The sequence below is a fragment of the Gasterosteus aculeatus genome, chromosome 1 (genome assembly GCF_964276395.1).
Source record: "Gasterosteus aculeatus chromosome 1, fGasAcu3.hap1.1, whole genome shotgun sequence".
Classification (NCBI taxonomy): domain Eukaryota; kingdom Metazoa; phylum Chordata; class Actinopteri; order Perciformes; family Gasterosteidae; genus Gasterosteus; species Gasterosteus aculeatus.
The window spans coordinates 1,988,676-2,012,913 of record NC_135688.1 but is presented as its reverse complement, the minus strand read 5'-3'; the positions used below and the strand labels follow the sequence as shown (position 1 = coordinate 2,012,913).

Genomic DNA, 24,238 nt, shown 5'->3' with positions numbered 1-24,238 from the left:
CATCGAGGTAGGACGAGAGAAGGGAGAGAGCAGAGCCTGTGACACCAAGTTCTTGAAGGGAGGAAATAAGGATCTGGTGGTTGACCGTGTCAAATGCAGCAGAGAGGTCCAGAAGGATGAGGACAGAGGAGAGAGAGGCGGCTCTAGCAGTGTGGAGTTGCTCAGAGACAGCAAGGAGAGCAGTCTCTGTAGAGTGGCCTGCCTTGAAACCTGACTGGTGGGGGTCAAGGAGGTTGTTACAGTGGAGATAAGAGGAGAGTTGATTAAAGATAGCACGTTCAAGGGTTTTGGACAAGAAGGGAAGGAGAGAGACCGGTCTGTAGTTGTTTTCTTCAGAAGGGTTGAGGGTGGGTTTCTTCAGGAGAGGGTTGACTCTTGCCTCCTTCAGAGAATTGGGAAAACAGCCAGATAACAGAGCGTTGTTGATGAGAAAGGTAAGGAACGGAAGAAGGTCAGGTGCGATAGATTGTAGAAGATGTGATGGAATGGGGTCAAGAGGGCAGGTGGTCGGACGGGCAGAGGTTACTAGGGTAAGAATTTGGTTAGGAGAGAGGGCGGTGAAAGAGGGAAGTGAGGGCGAAAGAGGTGAGGTCGGTGGGACGCGAGAAGTAGGTGGTGGGTTTGAGAAGGAGGAGCGTATGTCAGCTATTTTCTTGGTGAAGTAGTTGACAAAGTCTGAAAGTTGATGAAACGTTTGAAACAAATGGTAGCCACTAACTTCCAGCTGAAAGACTCAAGCAGAATATACCGCAACCTCTAAAACCTCTATGCAGGTGTATTATATATATCCTTAGTATATGTCCTTGGTTTTTCACGTCAGAGTTAACCCTGAGAAACTTTTCCACATTTTAAATGAATGAAAATCTTTAAATTATATTTGGTTTCTTCTGATTATAAAACAAAAGAATTAAACTTATAACTATCTGCAAATGAATTATAATCTAAGAAAATATCACTATGCATGAAATGTATCGATGACTTCAAGTACGACTCTTTATTTTTTACCTGCGGGTGAAAAAAAACAAGCTTTTATTTTGACAACAAAAGTTGAAATGCCGTTATTGTAAAACGAGCGTAAACAAACGTAAACGCGTATCGTTCAAACTCCGTGAACGACACGGAGATGGAAACACGGTCGGTGGAGCCGCGCAGACGATTACGCGGAAAGTTTCACGTGATGGGACTTTTCCGGAATCACCTACCGGCTTCCGGGAAGATTTTCCGCCCGTCCGGCTGTGCGGACTCAAGGAGAGAAAGGTAACGCCACGGTGCCGAGCCAAATTGTGTATTAAATTGCTTAAAATACATCATGTTACGCCAAGTTTCGAAGAGACTCAGGAAGGACTGCGGCGACTACGTTTCGCCTCTTCGGTCCGGAGAGACACGCTGCCGGGGCGGACTTTCTTCACTGCTTTCCGCCGTGCCTGCTTCTGTTTTCGGGGATTAGCCGGCTAGCTTGCTGCTAGCATTCCGTGCTAACGCGACGTGGGTGTTCTTTCTTCGCTTTAGCACGTCCTGCTAGCGAGCTAACACGCTTACGGTGGACGCCGCGAGAGTCCCCCGTTCCTGCCCGAGGTCTAGAATTTAATTTACAACGTGCGCGGAACGACTCCGTTTGATGGGCGGCGAATGCGCTGTCGCGTCACGCTGTTGTTTCCGCCGCTTAACGCGTTTTTATTGTGCCGCTAGCTAGCCAAACCAGCGGCTAGCTAGCAAGCTAACGCTAGCTCCCACGGTAGGCTGCAGCTAGCAGGAGGTTAGCTCATGCTAGTTGTGGCGAAGCTGTGTTTTATCGTGCCAGCCTCCCGGCAGAGTGATGGAGTTACTGTTCTCTCATGTGTCCGTTTGTCAGTCGTGCTTGTGGACTCAAAGCAAGCCGATCACCCGGTGTCGTAAAGCGGCCACGTCCAAAGCATTACAAGTTATTAAGGCGGTAAAAGTACCGACGGGTGGTGGAAAGATCTGGGCTGGGATCGGGCTAACGGTTCGTGTAGCAGTGCGGCTCTCTGTTACCCAGACACGTAAGGCTAACGTAATATAGCACGTTACATTGTTGTGATGGTGTCTGCGCCGACGGGCGCGTGGTAGTCTTGAAACGCCTCGACGGGTTTAGACGTATAAACGCATGTGAAACGAAGGCGTGACGCGGTGGGTTGGCGCTGAGCGGTGAAACCAGAACCCCCCCCCCCCCCCCCCGCAGGTTTCGCGGCTCATTCTTGGCTCGTCGCGGTAACGTTGCGCTGCTCGCTGACACCACCCGCCGCCGTGCCCCTGCACCACCCAGCCTCCACACCGGGCGGCATCGCGCCCAATGGGAGGGGGAACCACGTGGTGAAAAACCCCGATCCAGGCCCAGCGGTGTTAGCAACGTGGCTAAGTGCTAACGGCACAACACGACGCCTTTTGTATGTGCTCGGTGTGACCGTTCGCGTGTGTGTGTTTATTACAGTACGACGCTAATTGTTTTATCCAAGAGTTGTGTGTCTGCGTGTAGACGTGCAGACACGCCCATATGCCATTTTATCATGTTTAAATAGTTGAATCAAAAGTCAAACGTGAGACTTGCAGGGAATGGCAGCAGGGAGCATCCACACACTATCTAGTTGTGGGGATCCAAGGAGCTGCAGGGGTTGATGTAATGTGATGATGGTGCAGTTTCATTTGCAGAGGTGTTCCATGACAAACATCTGGGTGTTTTACCACTGAGCACCGAGGACGTCGTTTGATGGTGTAGGTTATGGGGGGTGAGCAGTTCCACTCCCATGATGCTTCAGCTGCAGGCTGATGTTTAGTGCTGCAGAAATGTGACCATAGCTGAGCAGGTGGGTCCAAAATGGATGAGGGGTCTTTATAACCAAGAGATGTGTTTATCTACGTCCCAAGAACGTGACCTTGGATGCCATTCATCATTTCAGGTGAACATTAGCAATCAGGAACATTTATTACCAAAATATGTTAGACATACAAGGAAGCTGACTTGTCAGATGTCGTACATTGACATTAATAAGACCAGCAGTAGTTGTGCCATTAAAGGACTCCTGCATGGTGCGTCTGAGACCGGCTGTCACAGTTTGCATGGCGTAACAACACCACTGAGCTTCCTCCGGTGGAACTTGAAAGCCCAGAGTCTGGGCATGTGTGGGTTTTGGCAGAACTTGTAGTAAGCGTGAAGAACACTGCGGCGGACAGGCTGTGTGCCGTGATGCCGCTTGTCGCTCAGTGGAGCCAAACCTCCACATTTCCAGATAAGTGTTTGTCGCTGATACTGAATGGTTGCTAATGTGATCGCGGCGTACCAGCTGTCGGCCGGGGAAGACAATGGTACCGAGTCTCCTGCGGTCTGAAGGCCTACGTTCTTGCCGAAACTGGATCCAGAATGGGAAGAAAGTTCTGTCCAGAACTGCAACCGTTTTATCTGGTAGGATGCAGAGAACACGGGCGGCCTGGTGTTTTCATCTGGATGCCTGAGAGCCGCCCACCCCCAGCTTGAACCCATTACCTGTACCCACAGCGACAGCTGGTATTTGTTTTCACCTTTTTCGAGGACGCCTGTGAGTCATCACCAAAAAAAAAAAAAAGTCCTGGAGTCACCTGCTGCGCAAGGGGGTATCAGAGGTTTTTAGTACTTGACCCGGTGTTTATTTCTCTACCCCTCCACCGCGTGTGATTTTATTCCCCACCCGCTAGGATCACATCCACAGATGGCCTTTAGTTTTCCAGTTCTTGGTCTGTTTTGTGTTCACGTCGTCGTGGTTACGTGGGTGACTACAACCATTCCGGCAGTGTGCTCTTCCTGCACTTTTCAAAAAGAAACACCTGGACTCATCACGACTCAGGCCTTTTTGTGCGTGTGTGTGTGTGTGTCTGTGCGGGAGAACGGAGGTAGGCTGCGTGTGTGCGCGACAGAGATAGCGTTGGCCTTCGCTATGAATACCAAATGTCTCACTATTACGAGGAGCGTAGATCGGAAAGGGGATGATTACGCAGGAGTCGTGAAAGGATCCACGTGTCAGTGGAGGGGGGGTATAGTGTACAAAACAAAGTCTTGCGGACTGTGTTGCTTGAATTGATCTGAGGCATTCAATTTGTAATCTAATGTGCCAGTAGTGTTGTGCTTAGATTGTACATCTCCAAGAAACAGTCACTTAGTCACTGTATCTCAAACTCGTCCAATTCACACTTTTTAGAGAAGCTGTACGTTGCTCGGCACAACTGCTGAAACGTACCACGCTGCTGTATTGTCTGCCGCGTGGGTAAGGAGTGATGTGTGCTTAAAGCAGTAAAGTGCCCTTCAAAATGGCGCCGGAGATCAATAAGCTGAAGGCTTTGTCATCAAGTGGGCGCCTCGTAACGGGCCGTTGTGTCATGGAACCGATTCCACGGACATGTGGACGTGTTGGTATTGTACATTTTTTTCCCACCAAAAGATCGGTGAACTTTTTCGGCTGGTAAGCAAATGTTTAGCTTTTTTTTTTTTTTTTGCTGAGTGCAAACGTGGAGGTAATAAAGCGCAAAGAAGTCCGATAATTAGTTTCACTCTCAACAGTATCTATTTTTGCAATAGTCCTAGTAGGTAAATGATGTGAACCGTGAACAATCTGTATTTGAAGCTTGTCTATTTATACACAACGGTGACGCTCCGTGGATGATGTAATATCACTGTGTGACCCACCTGTTATACTTTTGGCCATTTGATGCTGTAAAGTATTATTTAAAAAAATTGTTCTACAGTGATTTTTGATGGAATAGACTGACAATTCTGTCCTGTTTTATCAAACTTCATCTGTTTTCATTCTCTCTTCAAAGCCCGGTCTGCTCCCCGTTTGTTGGCCCTGACCGAGTCCTTTGCCGCTCTTAAAAGCAGCACAATCATGGGTGGAAGTAGAGAGAACTGCAACATCACCGTTGCAATGCAATAGGTCATCAGTCATAACTAACAGCCTTTCGCCGGTTGTTTGAGGAAAGCGTGCTTTTTACTTGTGTCGGCGGGTTTTGAACTCCTATTTTTTGGTAAATAGTATCATCTTTGTTTGGGTACTTTTAAGTTATTGTGGACACTGCAAAGTGAGCGGATTGTTAACACGGCTTCCCCTTCTCTCCGTCTCTTAGGAAAAAGCATTCCTCTGTGTAACCACACTTAGGACCTTTAAAAAGATTCATTAATGTAAGTAAGACCTTTCCAGACTCTAAAAATACACTGTAACCTTCGGGCTGCCGTGGTTTCACACGCCACCACGCGGCTAAAGCCACGCTCGCTGTGTTCTCTCCCTCGGCAGATCTGCACACCGGTCCACGTCCGCCTCCCCATGCAGAACTCCGTGAAATGAATAAAGCACCACAGCCTCTAACAGGACCCCCCTCCAACCCCCACCCCGCCCCCTCCCCCGGCCTGTCACAGGTAAGAGGTGCCATCGGACGGAAGTGAGGCAAAGTCGAGAGGTGGGGGGGGGTCACCGACCAGTTCTCCTTTAAACTCCTTCACAATAAAAGTAGTCGGGTTCTTCTGATTCACTCCATGAAACCCATTTAGTTTTCAAATGGCGATCTTTCCAAATTGCGCCTCCCCCCGCCCCCCCCCCATGCTCGCTCTGTTCCTCTTTTGTCCTGCTTTTTGACTGCCTTTTGACATCACTTCCTGTCTCTTGCAGCCCCCGTTCCCCCCCGGGCACCCCCCTTCCGTTGTGTTCGCCACCCCGCCGCCTCCACAAATGAACCCGGCGCCGCAGCCCCGACAGGTAGGCCCCGCCCACACCGCTCAGCCAGAAACAGCCTCCAAAACACTGTCCTTATCTCCCGAATGGGATGGTTTCACAGGGGGAAGAGGCGGGGGGGGCGACGTATTTATATATAGCGCACTTCTGAACTGGCGTAGTTTTGGGTTACGGGGGCCTTTCGTCGCCGTGTTTTACGATGAACAGACTCTGGATCGGCGCCCCGTGCGACCCTACCTGAAGCTGGCGCGTCGTGCTGTTGTCTCTAACCTCTGTCCTGTCTGCCTCTCCCCCCGCAGTATGCCCCAGGGCCGCGGCCTATGCACCAACAGGTACTAACGCCACCCCCACCCTCTACATCACATGTGGGCTTTGGGGAGACATTTGTACACAAAGCTGCGTGAAGTCTTTAATGTGTGACGCCCGATGAACGCAGAGGCTAATAAGTAGTATAGCTTACCAGGATATATAGTACTACTTCAGAAGAAGGATTCGAGTATTAAAATGATGCGTTCTGGACTTTTGTGTGTAGCGGTTTACCTGGGAACGTTTATTTTGACTGTTATGTTTATCGTATATCGTAAAAGAGGAGCTCCAATCCATGAGTTCATTGTGGAGTCGCTGCTCCACCTTTCGCCTGCATGCTGCGAATGTGTGCGTGAATCCACGGCTCGGCTGAGGATGGCCGGCTTCTGGGTGCTTTGCTTCAACTGATTGTGGTGCTTTCTCCCTCTCTCCCTCTCTCTCTCACGCCCTCTTGTTGCTTCCATCTGATGTGTCTGTGTGGCCTGTGTTTGCGCTGCTAAAGGGAAGCTTCAGGCCGCTACAGGTAACTCAATTTCCTCTTTTGTCCCAGTCAGAACTCCCTTCGCCCCCCCTTTCCCAGTGCATGTGTCCCATGGCGTTGGGTCCTGTGGGTTAGCTTCCCGGGCCCGGCAGCAGTGAATGTCAATGCGGAGGCTGTGAATGAGCCCACATCAGCTGCTTTTATCTCTTCTGGCAGGTTGATTTGTTTCCAGTAAGACAGCAGTCACGGATTCACCTCCCCTTTTCCCTTCTCTTTGGTTTGCTCCCCTCCAGCCCTTTTACACCAACAGGGCCGGCCTGCCGCCCAGCGCCGGGCCCCGGGGCGTCCCTCCCCACAGCGGCCCTCGGCCGGTGACGCCCACCCACGTCTACCAGCCGGGCCCCGGCTCTCAGATGATGATGATCCCCGGGCAACAGTTGCCCTTCCAGGGCTCGCCGCAGGGACCCGCCTACTTCATACCGGGACAGGTAGATTGTCATCCGTGTACATGCTGTTTAATCGTTTTGTGGTTTTCCTCTACTTGCGATGACCCGAGCGTCTCTCCCCTTATGTCCCGTCAGTACCGGTCGGCGACCTACGTGGCCACGCCTCAGCAGTACCCGGTCCCAGCGGGAACCCCCGGCTTCTACCCAGGCACCAGCCCCGCGGACTACGGTTCTTATGGTAAGAGGCTCCAGCCGGGGGACCCGCACATTTCTTATTCTAAAATCCTATTCAGACAGCTTCAGTTTATAATATAAAAAGCCCCCAAAGCTGCATCTTTTCAATCCAACACGAATCCTGCGTGCTTTGATCGGCCACTCGAGACCTGCTGCTGACGTCCTTCCCACACGTGGACCTTGAGTTGATTCACCATTTCCTCTCATCTGGTAAATCCAGCAGCCCTCCAGGCGTCTGCTGGTGATCCCGTGTGTTGTGACGCCCTCTGGGGGCTGCTGCGTGTCACTGCGTCCCTGGAAGGGAAAACACCCCGAACAACAAACGAGCTGACGGCAGACGTCAGGCATCCCGGCTGCGTGCTGTCTTTGTTTGAACTGTAGCTCATCGGCAGTAGAATGCGTGGCCTGAATGACGACTTCATTCACACCACTGCTGCCGGTGGGCTTTTTCCATCTCGCATCACACAGCGGCGCGCGCTCGCTGCCACGTGCACGCTGCGCGAAGAAGAAAAACTCCTCAGCAACAAAATCGGGTTACTTGTGTTGAGTGTCGGTTTTTATTAAAATAATTTAGTTTAATCGAAATACAAGTTTTAGATAAGTGTTCTGCCAGAACGAGGGACGGGCCTTTGTTTGAGTCGGAGGAGGACCTTTGTGACCCCGGGTCGTTCAGTGAGGCCGTCACATGACAGGTCATTTAGGGTCATGGGACAGCGAGCCGGGGGGGGTCGGAGGGGGGCTTTGAAGGAGCTCACGTGTCTCGGGCCGGTTTCGTGGTTCGCTCAGTCTGACTTGTTTTCTAGCAGGCAAGTAAACACACACAGTGATGACTGAGGAGTATTTTTGGGACCCCGTCCCGAGTCGAGTGATGTTTTCAACTCGTGCTACATACCCCCCCCCCCCCCCTCCCCCCCCCCTCCTGTAGTAGCTTGTGACGCCAGCTGAGCGTGAAACCAGTGAGCTGCTCTGAATGACCCAACGGAGCTTAGCTTTAGCTCGCCTGCCCTGTAGAGAGAGAGAGAGAGAGGGTGAAAGGCAGGGAGGTCAGAGGGAGGAGCAACCTGGAGGAAGAGGGTGGAGCAACAGAGCGGGAGGGCTGAGAGTTGTTCAGAGAGGGCACCTGTAGAGAGGACAGGAAGAAGTAAGGGAGGGGGTCCGAAGAGGAGCTCCCCCCCGCCCTCCTCTTCTTTCATTCCTTCCTCCGTCGGACACAGTTGTGCGTCCAGCAGACGTCTGACATGGGGAGCCGAGGCTCCCGAGAGCAGGAGGACTCTGAGGGTAGGTCTCTCTCCCCCCCCTGAAGTCTCCTTCAGACCCCTTTTCTCTCCCACCGGTCTGCTGTGTCTTTGACTATATTAAGGCTGTGCTGCTGCTGAGTTACGAGGGGGAGGAGGTGAGAGAAGGGGGAGGAGGTGAGAGGAAGCGAGCTGTTGTCGAGGCCTCTGCAACCAGGGGGCTTATTTTGTTTCTACTCGAGTCCTTTCTAACAAACAAATGGCCTACGACGAGGTTTATTTGCACATGCCAGCCACAATGTAAATATTTAAGTTTCCCTTTTTAAGGAAGCAAACACTAAAAGTCCTTTTGTTTCTGATTACACGTGTGGTCGGACATTAAAAACACGTATAAAGTCTGTTTTAGGTCCTGTGTTCTGGGGTACTTGTAACAGTTCGGGGTGCTGTTACAACCCTCAAACTGTTACATTATTAAAGATAAAGTACTGCCTCAAGTACCTTATTGCCTTTATAATCGGTTACCAGCGAAATTATAAATAGTAAGTAAATAGCTGCCTTTCAGCACAAAATAGTTTATTGCATTTCAGTAGTCTAGAGAAAAAATAGTCCCCGTACGTGCATGTAAAGAGTATTTGGTCTCGCACCATCTCACTCATCGCTCATCACGTCCACCTTAACTGTCCGGTTGCCAAAGCTCGCATTGCCCGAAAACGATCATTTGTGGGATTTCCATTTTTTTTTTTCTCCTTTTTTTTTGTCGATCGCCACCAAACTAAAAGCTAAAATGTGAACGGTCGCGCAAAATCTGACCTGTTTGAGTGATACGGAACGCTCGGGTCAATGTGAACAGCAACTGTACATTACCGCCCAATAATGTGACTCACTCGCAACCAATCAGAACGCTGGATTACATCTACCCGTATTATAATAAAACATAAAGCCTTCTCCGCTTGGACCGAGAGAGTGTGTTTTGGTTCATATTCTCCTCTGTTTCCGATCCACAGCAGGGGCCTACTACCCCGCCCAGCCTCAGTTCAACCCCTCACTGCAGCCGGCCCCCGTCATAATGAGCCCGGCCCCTCAGCAGCAGCAACAACAACAACAGCAGCAACAACAGCAGCAGCAGCAGCAGCAGCAACAACAGCAGCAGCAGCAGCAGCAACAACAGCAGCAGCAGCAACAACAACAACAACAGCAGCAACAACAGCAACAGCAGCAGCAGCAACAACAGGCGCTGCCTCAACCCCCCCAACACATTGCCACCAAGCGGGAACGTAAACAGGTAGGAGGTGGCCCCTCCCTCTTTAACATGGCTGAGAAGGGCTCTCTTGTCCGAATGAAGCACCTGTGAGCCTCGACTATGGAACGTCTGAGTTTATTTTGAGTGGGACACACAATGTCTTCAGAGACGTTGTTTATTGTTCTCTTGAGTTGTTTACATGCACAAACAGGCCGCGGTGATTAGATTACATTCATGGTTGTGTGTCAGCCGGACATCGCCAGACCAAATGCATTCAGTCTGGGGGCTCTCGCTTCATTCTCGTGCCTGTGAGAGGCAAAGAAACGGAGCAGAGATCACAGGTTTAGCAACATGACCACATCTGTGCTGTGAAGCTGGCCAATCACAGAGCAGTACCAGCCATCGGGGGCGGGACTTAATAGAAATATTAGTCCCAGAGTCTTCTAGTTCTCGGGGGCATTATTTTTACTTTTCTGGAGAATGTAGATATAATTGCTTTATAGAAATCTGTAAAGTCAGAGGAGTCGCCCCCTGCTGGTCATTAGCAAGAATGCAACCAATACACATAATGCATTGGCTCCACTTTTCAGAAGGTTACCTTCTCAGCCAGCTGCTCCAGGCTACATCAGCCTCCACTAGCGCAACGTAACGGAGCCCGCTGACGTGACTAGGTGGAGCAGGTGCATTGTGGGAAGAATGCATTGACCTGTGCCCAGTTAAAACCTACGACACTTTGCTCATATTTGAATGCTTTACCTGGATGTTGAAATCTCTAAGCCGCAGCTTCTATAACAGCCCCCTCCCCCCATACGGTAATATGAACAAATAGCACCGTTCTCTCCTCTCCATAGCAACCCAGCAACTCGTCTAGATAATACGGCCCGTCGGGTTTGCTGATGGGGAACAGACAGAGTGAACTTGACCGTAACTCGGCGCTGTGCCACATGCCCCCCCTCCCCCCTTCAGGTTGGCCTTCGCTGGTATGTGGTAGCTCGCTGTGAACTGTAGCCCCAGACGGATCTTTTCTTTCTTACAGTTTAACGCTTCTGTGACTGTTCTTGCATGTAAGAAGTATTTCCCGTTCCTTTCTGTACATCTTCTGATTGCTCAGAGACCTTTTTTCCGTCTAGAAATGAAAATATTCTGGGGGGTTTTCAACCTGTTGCACAACTTTTTTTTCTTTTTTTTTTTTCGTTGAACTGAAGTCTGCAGCCCGACGTGTTTTTGTCTTTTCCACTGTAATCTAAGCGTTGCTAACCTGAGAAGCACAAACCTCAGCCAATTGAAGGCGTTTATCTGTTTGACCGTGTCGGTTTATCTTGAAGCATATTTTGTCTCACTCTGACCTCTTACTGCAGCTCCGATGGGAACGTGGTTCAGCTTTGTGCCTTATTTCTAAACTTTTGTTTGTCTTCATTTGACCGAACATCCCAAATCGGACATGTTGGTAAAAACTTAATTTACACTGGACAGCTTTGATCTATCAAGGCTTAGAAAGGCTTTTACTTAACCTTGCAAGTGTGTAAAGGATTGATTTCCCCCCCCTCCCCCAACCATTGCCTCTGTCATGTAAAACAGAAGGGGGGGCTGGAAGCTTTGCAGCACGTCTGCTTGAGCGCTTCAGCCTTAAGACCTGTGTTCAAGCGTCTGTGTGCGCACCACATGCTTTGCATTCTTGGGTTTTTTGAAAGGGGGCGGTGGGCGATGCTTTTTTGAGAAAGTAGGTCGGGGTTTGGGACCGGCGGGTTTGGCGCGACCCTCCGTTCCCCAGGACAGTGTCTCTTTGTGTGGCTCTGACTCGTATTTCTGGACCTGTTTTTACTTCCTGGTCACGTGCGCAAGTCGCCTTTTTCTTCTTCTTCCCCGCTTTCCTACTCTCGTGCTCTCCCCCCTTCCTGCGTGTCAGAGAGAAAAAACGGGGGGAGGGGTGGTGGTGGTGGTGGTGGTGGAGGACAAGTCAGCACATAGCTCAGCTCCACGTGGCCACTGGCCTGGCCTGGCCCCCCCCCCCCCCCCACTCCCTCCTCATCGGAACCGGAAGGGCTAACCAACAAGCCTTCCGCTGTGGCACCCCGCCCTTCTTCTTCCTCCTCCTCCTCCTCCTCTTCCTCCTCCCGGACTGGTTTCCTCTGCCCTCCAAAGGGGCGAAGCCTGGGGGAAAAAAAGAGAGTGACTGTGCATGATGACGGAGACGAATGGGGAGTTTCTCCTAATAACTGCAGCTCATTTGATAACGGCAACTTTTTTTTTTTCTCTTTCCCTCTCCTGGAAGCCCCCCTGTCCCCCCACCCACCCCCACCATGCCCCTCCTTCACACTCCGGCCCCTTTAACTGTCTGTTGGTCTCTGTGGGAGGGTTTGCACATTCCAATACCACAGCTTTACAAGGCCAGTTGCTTTATCCTCTCTTTTTTTTTTCTCCTCCCCCCTCCCTGCTCTGCTCAGCGTATCAACCACACACAGAGAGAGAGAGAGTTATTCAAGTTGCTCGCTCGCTCGCTGACAGTCGGGCCCTGTTCTGCAGGCCTGTAGCTGGAACCGCACGGCGCTGGATGGGTGCAAAACCTCTTTTAAAGTCCTACTCGGGCCCCAGGATGAGGGAGGCCTGCATGGGTTTGTGAGGCTCCGCGTCGGGGGCTGAACCAGAGAGAGAGCGAGAGAGAGGGGGGGGGTAAAAGGTCAGTGGTGACTGGCAAACATTGTTCTTAAAAAGGAGTCCAAAGTTTAGGCCTCTGAGACGGCAGGCGGCTCAGTTTCTGCAGTCGGATCCTCGCGTCGCTTTAAGCGGCGCTGTGATTCACGCCAGTCGCATGACAGCTCTGACTACCGGCGGTAAGTATGTCGAGTGTGAATGGAGGAGGGGGGGCGGGGGGGGGGCTGGATAGAAAAGCATGTGTTTGTAATGAATGGGCACTCCTTGTGAGTCGGCGAGTCGACTTCAAGCAGAATTACTTTCTTCTCTTCGGCCCTTATTTTTCTCGCCTGTTGCTTTTTGGTGTCCGGTGTTTGTGGCGTGCAGCTTTTCACGGAGTCAGAGGCGGCCAGCGGGAGTCGTATGCCGTTACATCACGAGTCGGGGCGGCTGTCCCCCCCCCCCCCCCCCCCCCCCAAAAAAAAATCATTTTCGACTCAGCTTTTTTTCCCCCCTCGCATTATCACGCACGGATCCTTTTCTTCTGTAACCGTTTGCGTTCTCTCCTGCATAGATCAGAATAAGGGACCCGAACCAAGGAGGTCGAGACATCACAGAGGAGATTATGTCAGGGGGCCGCAGCGGCTCCACCCCCACGCCACCACAGGTGAGCCGCCGTGCCAATCGAGGTTGTTTTTAGACGTTTGTAAATTGTGGAATGTGCTTCACTACGAGCTGTGGAAATCAAACGCACCCGAGGGTTTGCTCCGCCGGCTCCCTCGTTTTGGGCCATGAAGCCGTGAAGCTTTTCTTCACTGGAAGGACGAGGGAAATGACGTGTGTGTGTGTGTGTGTGTGTGTGTTTGTCTTGTGCGTGTCCATAACAGTCGGCCATTTCGGGATCAGAAAGTGCGGCGGTGGTTCAGTTCAACGGTGAGAGCGTCCCAGCTGCTGCCTCGCCGGCGCTGGTCAGACCGGGTGGGTGCCACATGTGCAGACACACAAACACACGAGTGCCTTCTCACAGTTAATGCGTGGATTATATTCAGGTTTGGGCGATTGTGGATTGACATTTAAAATTGTTCTCCACAAAGCGCTCAAGAGAGACATCTGTGGACTCTTTATTTTATTCAACTTTATACCCTTTATCTATTTTATTATTTACGAGCCGACTTGACTTAAAAAGTAATATGGAGTCACGTTCACCGAAAGGACACTGACTTTATTTTACACGTTCTTACGGAGGAGCGTCGGAATTTAGCAGCTATACATTTCTATTGGTTTAAAGCTCAGCAATACGTGGAGTATATTCTATATATATTCTACACTGTATATATATTCTACACTGTAAATACATCAGAAAACTGAACATTGTAATAAACAAAATGGCCTTCAGACGTTTAACGGCATATTTTTCTGACCGTCCAGATGAAAGAGGGAAACCTACGCCCCCTCCGTCGAAGACCCCTGAACTGGTTAAGGGAGACCCCGTCCCCACGGAGGCCTCCCCCTCCGACACAAACACTAAGCCCCCTGCCCCCCCTCTACTATCAGAACCGCAGGAGGTCCCTGTCCACACGGCTCCCGCTCGGGCTCCTGTTCCGGACGCGATGGACGCTCCCCGGGCTCCCAGGGAAGCCCCCCCGCACCCCCAGTCGGCGCCTGAGGTGCCCGCTTACCCCGCACCCCTCCCCGCTGCCGCGCAAAGCAAAGCGGACAAGAAAACCACAGAGGAGTTGAAGGAGGTTAAAAAGGAAGAAAAGGCCGCTGCCCCTCCCGTCGCGCCCCCCTGTGCTGCTAACGGTGTCGCCGAGGTGGAGCACGAAAGGCCGGCGGCGGCATCGCCGCCACCCTCCTGTCACCTCGAGTCCCCCCCGGAGTCTCCAATCGCTCAGCCGGAGGAGCTCCGCCTCCCCAACGGACTGCCGCTGCCGGCCCCCCGAGACCCCGAGGTGCCCGCCGCCGGCCTGACGGAGCGAGACGACAGCCCCATCGCCGAGCCGGACGTCGGCGAGGAGACCGCTGGCGTCGGCGACGCCGCACCCGCCAGTCAGCCCGAACCCGCCGTTGTCCAGGAGGTTCCCGCCCATCCGGTCGTCCCGGCAGAGCCCCCCCGGCCTGAAGTCCAAGACGAGGTCGCCCCGGACATCACAGAAGAAACCCCAGTGCCCGCTGCCCTGGCGGCGGCCACGGAAGAGATGCAGTCTCCCGAGGAGACGGTTCCCGAGGAGACGGTTCCCGAGGAGACGGTTCCCGAGGAGACGGTTCCCGAGGAGACGGTTCCCGCGGAGACGGTTCCCGCGGAGACGGTTCCCGCGGACACTGTTCCCGCGGACACTGTTTCCGAGGAGACGCTTCCCGAGGAGACGCTTCCCGAGGAGACGCTTGCCGAGGAGACGCTTGCCGAGGAGACGGTTCCCGCAGTCGACTGCGCCCCGGAGAGAGCGCCCAGCCCTCCCTCTCCCACAGAAGAGGAGAGGGAGGACACCCCTCCCCCCCAGGCCGTCCCACCTGTCCTGGTAGAAGCTGCTATGCAAGGTCAGTTTGGTCGCCGCGTGCTCGCTGTTCTCCGCCGTCAGTGATGGAAAAGCTTCTTTGGCCGAACGTTTGTGTTTTTCTTGCTTCAGCCGCCGTCTCTGTGCCAAAGAAAAAAAGGAAGATGAAGGATCTGAACAAAAAGGAGGCGGTGGGAGACCTCCTGGATGCCTTTAAAGAGGTGGGTGGACCAGACGTCATAGTCCCCTCCTCCTGGGGATAGTTTTAATTTACATATCTGGTTTCTGACTTCCAACCTCTCCATCCTTGAACCAGGAACAAGTGGTTGCTCCACCGGCGCCCGAGCCAGCCGCCGCCGCCCCCCCGGCAACAGAGACCCGGCCTCCCGCCCCCGAGGAGGCTGACCTGACCTGGGAGGACAAGGAGGACAAGGAGGGCAAGGCGGATGCGGAGAACATTCAGCCGGACGCCGACAAGAAGTACCAGTACAAAGAGGGTGTGTCCTTGGACTTTGATCCATCTTATCTCGCTGGCGAGACGTCGGCCGACTACGTTTGCTTTTTTGGAAAAGGAGGAGTTGAGATCAGTGGTAAACAATAGTGATGTAGCAGCGAAGGCTATTTGAACAAAAGGAATCATTGTTGTGTTGCAAGGCCCGACGTGTCACTACAAACCGTAGGAAATAAAAGCATATGAGAACTTTTCACGTTATTCACCAACAAAACGTCACTCTACCAAAGATGGATTTTATCTGCAACAAAACAGTTGGCACGTGCAGAACCGTACATGCATTTACCACCGCGACGATAGTTCCAATGACCTGGAATCCTTTATCTCTTTATTTATTATTAAGTACAGCTCTGCTGTGTTGTGAGCACCACTTTGCTCTGAGGGAAAATGTCTCTCTTAACTGCTCCTGTTTTTGGTTTCTCTCTCTTGCAGAACAATGGAAGCCAATCGACCCGGAGCAGAAGAAGCACTACGACCGAGAGTTCCTCCTGGGCTTCCAGTTCAGCTCAGCCAGCATGAGCAAGCCCGAGGGCCTCCCGGCCATCAGCGACGTCGTCCTGGACAAGGTGCCCCATCTCGCGATGAAGACATTCCATTCGATTTTTGGTTTCAGTGAGTTGTAAATACTGTTCCTGTGACAACATAAGAGGTGAACTGGTCGTTCACTTGTGTCTTTTCAGGCTAATAAGAACCCGCTGCGTCAACTGGACCCCAGTCGCCTGATGGGAATGAATTGCGGCCCCGACTTCACGCCCTCCTTCGCCAACCTCGGCAGGCCTGGAATGGGAGGCGGAGGCGGCGGCGGCGGCGGAGGCGGAGGAAGCCGAGGACCGGTAAGTCAAACATCGTCTGTGTGTCATCTGAGAGCTCTGCGCTTTAAAAGCTCACACCGCCCTCCCCTCCTTCTGTCTGCAGCCGCCTGGTTTGGGCATGGGCGCCGGCGGCCCGCGTCGCTCTCAGCAGATGCAGCGCAAGGAGCCGAGGAAGATCCTCACCACCATGTCGCTGGGCGACGACGTGCAGCTCAACAAGGCGGAGAAGGCCTGGAAGCCCACGGCGAAGAAGCCCACCCGCTCCCGCGCGGCCGAGGAGCCCGAGGAGAGCGAGTCGGAGGACGCCAAGACGCAGGAGCTCTTCAAGCGGGTCCGCAGCATCCTCAACAAGCTGACGCCGCAGAAGTTTCAGCAGCTGATGAAGCAGGTGTCGGAGCTGACCATCGACACCGAGGAGAGGTTGAAAGGAGTCATAGATCTGACCTTCGAGAAGGCCATCTCCGAGCCCGACTTCTCGGTGGCCTACGCCAACATGTGCCGCTGCCTCATGGGGGTGAGTGGTGGAGCGCGTTCACGAGTGTTTTAATCCCGCCGTTGTGCACACCAACTGCCTTCATTCCATTTATGCACGGCGCTGTTTTAAAACATCAGACTTGATTTTACGTGATTTGCACCTGTGCGACTTTTTGAAAGCTAGAAACACTTTTTTTGTCCTGCCGGGAAAAAGTTCCCCTAGACACCATTAGTAAACAAAAGGCCCTTTCATACTCATGTCAACTAATAAATGACCCTAAAATCAAAGCTTTTCATAACGAAAAGGGTTGACCTCTTGCAGTGAAAGGGGTTGATTAGTTTTCATGCAAGTGCTCTGACTTTCATGCGTAAATATTCATGCGTTCGATATGTCTAGGGCTTTTATTGTGAAAGGGAGGCCCTGCCTTTTGTCACAATGTGGAAAGGAGGAGTAAAGTTTGCTTGTTGGTTCAGACTGCAGAGCCTCTGTTGTTGTGCACTAAGGGCTCTTTTTAACAGGTCTGTTCTGCACACTGATGCCTTTTAACAAATATTTTGTGGGTTTGTGGCTGTTTTTTTGAAGTGGTGTTGTATGAGGTGCATATTTCCATGTTTGAAGAAGAAGCGCACGAGCAATGTCCTGCTGTGGATGAGGTTTTCAGACCTATAACCATATTGTATAAGAATATATTCACTATTTAAATATTCGCCACCAGTCTCCATTGACAAAAACACGCATTTGACCTCCTGGACGCGGAGGTTCCAGCGCTGTATTGATCAGTCAGTTTGCTAACCGGTCATTGCAGCATAAATGGAAATAACACGTCTAAATATAGTGCATGCTTTAACCAACTTAATTTACTGCGGGGAAAAATAAGTTGACTCCAAACTTTGGCTTTAAGTTGAAACGGGTGACTGTTGAACTGAGCAGTGACCTCTCACTCCTCCCCGTCTTTTTCTTTCCGTGACCTTTTTTTGTTACTCACGTTGTCTTTCAGCTTAAAGTCGAAACCTCGGACAAGCCGGGAACCTTTGTGAATTTCCGCAAGCTGCTGCTGAATAGATGCCAGAAGGAGTTTGAAAAGGACAAAGACGACGACGAGATCTTCGAGAGGATGCAGAAAGAGCTGGAAGCCGCTTCAGTGGTAAAGTAGCTGCAGTGTGTATTCACAGGTGACCAGACAAAGCAGGTAGCAGGGCGCCAACCCGACTTTTTGTTTTCCTCTGGCAGCCAGAGGAGAAGCAGAAGCTCACCGACGAGCTGCAAAGCGCCAAAGACCAGGCCAGGAGGCGCTCGCTGGGCAACATCAAGTTCATCGGAGAGCTCTTCAAGCTCAAGATGCTCACCGAGGTCATCATGCACGACTGCATCGTGAAGCTGCTCAAGAACCACGACGCCGAGTCCCTGGAGTGCCTGTGTAGGCTGCTGTCCACCATCGGCAAGGACCTCGACTTTGAGAAGGCCAAGGTAAGAAACCGACACACACACACATGGTCAGTGTGTGGCAGCAGATGGACTCACCAAGCTGTGGTCGTCCTCAGCCCCGCATGGACCAGTACTTCCATCAGATGGAAAGGATCATAAAGGAGAAGAAGACCTCGTCCAGGATCCGCTTCATGCTGCAAGATGTGCTCGACCTTCGAAAGGTAACAAACGCGCGCACACCCCCCCCCCCTCCCCCCTCCCTGCCTCCCTCCCTCCCTCCCTCTGCCCGGTACTCACAACGCCTCCCTCCCCAGAACGCCTGGGTGTCCCGACGAGGCGACCAGGGCCCCAAGACCATCGACCAGATCCACAAAGACGCCGAGCTGGAGGAGCACCGGGAGCAGATGAAGGTGCAGCAAGCCCTCATCTTCAAAAAGGAGCCGGGCGGTGGTGGTGGTGGTGGTGGTGGCGGCGGCGGCGGCAGGATGGGTGGAGGGGGACGCGGGGGGGGCCGCAACAATCCCCCCCAGGACGAAGGCTGGAATACGGTGCCCATCTCCAAGAACCGACCCATCGACACCTCTCGCCTCAGCAAGATCACAAAGGTCGGCGAGGATTTTGGTACCAGAGACTTCTGTCGACATTGTGGCCCCGTGTTTGTGTGCGTAATCCGTTCCTCTTCTTTCTAGACTCCCGTTCTCGACTTCAACAATCAGTTGCTCGCTCCAGGTGGTAAAGGCACGTGGGGCAGCTGGGGGAAGGGCAGCAGCGGCGGCAGCAGCGCCAAACCCGCAGAAGCCGGTAGGTCGGCCGTTCCGGGCGTGGCGGCAAGTCGGGCAACGAGAAGCCTGAAACTGACCGCCTGCCTTTTTCCGTCCTCAGGCTCGGAGGCCGGAGGCCGTCCCGCCACCAGCACCGTCAACCGCTTCTCCGCCTTACAGCAGTCGGCGCCCCCCTCGGGCTCCGCCCAGGACGCCGACAGGCGAGTTCCTCAGAGGTGAGCAGCGGGGACGTAATCAGTGCGACCGCGGATCCAATTAGTCAAAACGGGTGATACCAACACTCCCTCCGTCCCGCTGCAGGAACAGCTCGAGTCGAGAGCGCGGCGACCGCTTCGAAAGGCGGGACGACCGCGACCGCAACCGACTGCAGGTCACCAAGCGCAGCTTCAGCCGGGAGAACTCGGAGCGGAGCCGGGAGCGCGAGCAGCGCGGGTCGGCCGACCCCGTCCGCCGGGTCGCCAGCATGACGGACGACCGCGGCAGCCGCGACCGAGCCCGGAGCAAAGAGACCGGTACCTTCACGGAGCGACGGGAAAAGCCCCCTTCGACGGGAAGAACTCCCCCCTAATCTGTGTGTTCATTGCCCCGTGTGCGTGAACAGTGAAGCAGGAGAGAGCTGCCACCCCCCCGCCGCCCCAGACCCCCGCCAAGCCCGCCCTGACTGAGAAGGAGCTGAGCAAGAAGTCCACGGCCATCATCGAGGAGTACCTCCACATCAACGACATGAAGGTACCGTTTCGTTTCCCACTCGTAGGTGTACGTTACAGATTCCATCCTTCACACTACCTGTGTCCCCCTCCCTCCCCCTCCCTCCCCCCTGCAGGAGGCTCTGCAGTGCGTGCAGGAGATGAACAGCACCCAGCTGCTCTCTGTGTTCGTGCGAAACGGGCTGGAGTCGACGCTGGAGCGCAGCACCATCGCCAGGGAGCACATGGGGCTGCTGCTGCAGCAGCTCATCAAGGCCGGCGTCCTCCCGACCGAGCAGTACTACCACGGGTCGGTTTGGACTCCGCCCATAACGCCGCCCTCTGGGAGCGTCTTGAGCTGCTCTATTTGTCTATGTGGCGTCCGATATAAAACAGGGCGTGCTTTAGGGCGGGGCTACAGTGATTGACGGGTCGCCCCCTCGTTCTTCCTTAGGTTTAAATACATCCCTTCCATTAATTGGTTGCGAGTTCAATCCCGTCCGTGCGGTTACGTTATCGGATATGGAACCAGTGCTGCCGTACCGAACTCTTGTGACGCTTTACAGCAGAGAAACGCGCTTTGTGGCAGAAGGATCTCGAATGAGCAGAAGCTCAGTGGGAAATGCTTCATTTTTTATTTTTTTTGCCGTCGATCTGAAATGGGGACGTTTTTCACCACGATGCTTTGCCTGAAGGAACAGGATATTTGTGTTGATGCGGTGCCATATTGCTCGCTGTTCCCCAGCTGCTTTCTGATCTTCTTCCATCCTTTAAATTTCCTCAGGCTTCAGGAAATCCTGCAGGTGGCTGAAGACATGGCAATAGACATCCCGCACATCTGGCTGTACCTGGCAGAACAGATCACTCCCATGCTGCACGAAGGAGGCATCCCCATGGGAGAGCTTTTCAGGTCAGTCCCGGGCCCTGCGGCCGGAGGGAGGGGGGGGGGTCAGCGAGTGGAGATAACCTTCTGGCTGTTGTCTGACCTGATGTGGTCGGCCTTTTCGTTTTCGCCTGCAGGGAGGTTTCAAAGCCTTTGATCCCTCAGGGTCAAGCGGGAGTTCTGCTGGTCCAAATCCTCTCTTTACTCTGCAAAGGAATGGTGAGAGCCGATCAATTCTAATACTTTATCCATGTATCTGTCACAGATACATTTTTTTTCATTAATTTCCAGTTGCTAATATTTCATGCAACCCCTCCCCTCTGAGCAGATGTAAATTTGGAAGAGTTTGTTCAGCTACTGTGTCCCATACGCCTCCAACCAATCTGCTTCTCCCTCCCTCAGAGCCATAAGAAGGCCGGCACGATGTGGAGGGAGGCCGGCCTCCGGTGGAAAGACTTCCTCCCCGAGGACGTGGAGGTGGACAAGTTTGTGACGGAACAGGTGAGAGCCGAGCGAGCGCGCTGCCACGTCCCCCCCCCCCCCCCCGTGCGTGAACGAGACCATCATCACTGGGACTCTTTCATTTATTGTTTCATCTCCACGTCTCCAGAACGTGGAGTTCACGCTGTGCTCAGAGTCTAAGGAGGAGCAGGAGGAAGAGGAGGAGAGCCAGACGAAGAAGAAGGAGGAGCTGAGCCCGGCCGAGCTGAGCAGACACCTGGAGAGACTGATCCAGGACCAGGCCGACAACCAGAGGATCTTTGACTGGATCGAGGTCTGTAGCTAGTGGATGCTGATCTCCTCCCTCCATCTTTGTTTGGGTTACATTCACAATCTCTGCCTGTTTCTAACCGACTGTAAAGGAGACGCGTGTTTGTATTGGCGCTTAGAGCGCCGCACCTTTCCTCTGCGTTCCCGTTCGTATTTCAACCTTCGGTGATGAAGTTGTGTTCTTCAGCGGACTCTCCGGGTAGTTAAAGTCCGTCTGTTAATGAGTTCCGGCCCCCGTCCCAGATCTGGTGGAAATTCCCCTTCTTGGTGGGAACAAAAAGCTTGTTTTATTAGAACCGTTGCAGGGGAATTAAAGGATTTCCATAACCTCAAAATGAGAGATTCCCACCGAAAGGCACCGCCCCCGTCTGTGTGCTCATCAGCACCTCGCTAAAAAAAAAAACCCCAGTGAATTTTGTGATTTGTGGTGGGGTCCCAGTTTGGATGCTCAACGGGTGAATCTGTCCTCCGCAGGCCAACCTGGACGAGCAGCAGACCTCCTCCAACATGTTCGTCAGAGCCGTGATGACCTGCGTCTGCCAGGCGGCGGTCGTCTGTGAGTCGCCGCGCACGCCCGCGCCCCCCTTGAGATGCGCTGTTCACAAGTCAATGAGGCGTAACGCTCGGCTCTTTCCCGCCCCGCAGGTGAGAACCCCAACAAGGTGGACGGCGAGCAGATGAAACGTCGGGCCAAGGTGCTGCAGAGGTACCTGCTGGACGAGCAGAAGGAGCTGCAGGCCCTCTACGCCCTGCAGGCGCTGATGGTGCAGATGGAGCAACCTGCCAGTGAGCTCACCTCCTGATTCCCTTTGCCGAGTGGATGCTTGACAGTCGCGTTTTTAAAGGACCACCCCCCCCTCCTCCCCCACAGATCTGCTGCGGATGTTCTTCGACACGCTGTACGACGAGGACGTGATCAAGGAGGAGGCCTTCTACCAGTGGGAGGCGAGCAAAGACCCCGCCGAGCAGCAGGGGAAGGGCGTGGCCCTGAAGTCCGTCACCGCCTTCTTCACCTGGCTCCGCAACGCCGAGGACGAGGACGAGGACGACAACAGCTAAAGGGGGGAGGGTCGGGTTTAGAGGGGATCTGTGGAGACAGCGGACGGATTCAGACCCTGAATTGACAATTAAAAAAAAATATCAACTTCTGCATCAACGGAAAAAGATGTTCGTCCGGGAGAGATTGTTTTCTGGATCGAACGTTCGATCGTGTTCTTTTTTTCTTTTTCTTTTTCACGTGCAACCGAATGTCTTTTTTTGAAATAAAAGGAAACACAGGATTAAGTAGAGCGAGTAGACGAGTGACAGTTACGAGCCACGGCGGGTGACGCTGTGTCCTTCAGTGTTCCTAAAAGTTAGTTTACCCCCATCGCCGCGGCAACACTATTCAAGACACTTTGCTTATTGACAGATTATAGAAGAAACGTCTGTTCACGTTTATATTTTTGATGACTTGGCCGTGCGGATCTACGCGAGGCGCCGCGCACACGGCTGGCGTTTCCCTTTTTTTTTTTTTTTTTTTTTTTTTTGTGTTTGAATGTTGGGAGTAAACGTTTTATAATAAACCGCAAAAATACCAAGAAAGAGTGGAGACGCGTCCCGCGGACATTTCAGACGCTCGAGGACTCGCGCAGACTTTATGAGGACGCCGTTACCGAGGAGCAATTGACTTTGACCGTTTTGCTGCTTGAGGGGGGGGGGGTGACAACGCCAATCCCCCCCCCCCCCACTTCCCCCCTCCGGCGACCCCTCGACCCCGATGCACAGTGTCCTGTGTGTGCGTTGCTGCTGCGCTTGGTAAAACACAAACTGACTGAGAAAGGGGGAGGGAGGGAGGAGGGGAGGGGGGCTGCAGCCTCCCACAAAAGCCTGGAGTTGGATTTTTAAAAAAAAAAAGATTTAAAAAAAATACTGAAACAAATCCACTTAAAAGTTAAACGGGACGAATCCTGCGGCCTTTTCTGCTTCCAGGTGCGGAATCGTATTTCAGGAGAGTTCTGTAAATACAGATGTTATTTTTCTTTTTCACTGAACGATGCTAACATTAAGGTCCTTTCCTCCTCTTGTCCCTGTATTTATATTTCTCTCCTCAGCCGGCAGACGGTGCTTGTAATTATCCAAACCCAAGTCATTGATCACAGTTTAATTGAAAAATTGTAAATACTTTTTTGCTTTACTTTATTAAAAGATATTTAATTAAAGTAAAAAAACAAAAAACGAATGCCTCTTTTCACATCCACAACTGGAAGAGATAATAAAGATCATTGCCAATAAAAGAAAAAAAACAAAACCTCCCAAACTTGTGATTTTGTTAAGAGCGTTAAGGAGTCAACGGATCCCTTCTGTTGTACTGTGGTATTTGTACTGTTGTACTGTCCGACTGTGGTACTTGTACTGTCCGACTGTGGTACAATCACAGCTGGTTAGTTTTGTTTTTAAAGGCCATTGGAGGATATTTGTGTGTCGTCGTACAACAAAAGGCCGATTGTCGTCCTCTCCGCTGCGTCTGCTGACGCTGATTCTAAATTCCTTTTAACGTCCTTCTCGTCGCTGGTTCCAGAGCCTCCATCCAGACACCTGCTGGTCTTCTCCCGCAGAAGGACTTTGCTTGAGCTGCTTCTCTTCCCCTCTGTGGCGTCATCCGCCTGGTTTCCATGGCAACTCGCGCCGGACTTCTCGGGGAACTCCGGGAAACGAGACTCTGTTGGATGAGTTTCAGTGGCAGTAAATGGGGAAAGCGTTTCTGCAAAGCTTTTATCGCGCCTCCCAGTTCAGGTGTGTTTTATTGTTCAGGTGCAGTCGTCCAAGTTTTGGAGCACTGCGGTTTTTCCCCCATATTCTGATTTGATGATATTCACGCAAGCGCTTGAACATTTGTGCGGCCACGAGGCGCCGCGTTGGTTAGAAGGTGCTCTGATTTGATCCCTTATGAAGTAAACAAAGACCGGTGAAACCACTGGATTCACTGGTTCTTTGACATGGAGAATAGACGGTTCCTCGGAGAAGCTGATGTCCACTTGCAGACTCGGCGCTGCGACGCAAAGAGGATCTACTGAATGTTTGTTTCCGCTCATGAACGAAACCTTCAGGCCTTCAAACCACTGCTTTTGTTTT

General features: G+C 52.5%; 1 protein-coding gene across 8 annotated transcripts; it reads left to right on the top strand.

Moving 5' to 3' along the window:
- The first annotated feature begins 1,069 nt into the window (after positions 1-1,069).
- Positions 1,070-23,414, top strand: eif4g1b (eukaryotic translation initiation factor 4 gamma, 1b). Of its 8 annotated transcripts, none has more exons than XM_078106985.1 (33): positions 1,070-1,485; positions 5,110-5,164; positions 5,277-5,398; positions 5,649-5,735; positions 6,011-6,043; positions 6,520-6,540; positions 6,792-6,986; positions 7,080-7,182; positions 9,418-9,695; positions 12,859-12,951; positions 13,172-13,262; positions 13,713-14,822; positions 14,912-15,000; positions 15,096-15,276; positions 15,723-15,856; positions 15,971-16,123; positions 16,206-16,616; positions 17,575-17,721; positions 17,808-18,044; positions 18,119-18,223; positions 18,317-18,607; positions 18,692-18,803; positions 18,885-18,999; positions 19,085-19,296; positions 19,386-19,513; positions 19,608-19,780; positions 20,255-20,380; positions 20,491-20,572; positions 20,756-20,854; positions 20,964-21,128; positions 21,599-21,680; positions 21,770-21,910; positions 21,996-23,414. In XM_078106985.1, exons 3-33 carry the CDS (start codon positions 5,324-5,326, stop codon positions 22,181-22,183), a joined length of 5,457 nt encoding a protein of 1,818 aa, XP_077963111.1. In that variant the 5' UTR covers positions 1,070-1,485; positions 5,110-5,164; positions 5,277-5,323; the 3' UTR covers positions 22,184-23,414. The 8 variants fall into 8 exon arrangements, with proteins under 8 accessions (XP_077963111.1, XP_077963122.1, XP_077963104.1 ...); XM_078106978.1 differs by having other exon boundaries at positions 1,074-1,257; XM_078106996.1 differs by lacking the exon at positions 6,520-6,540.
- Positions 23,415-24,238: the final 824 nt, after the last annotated feature.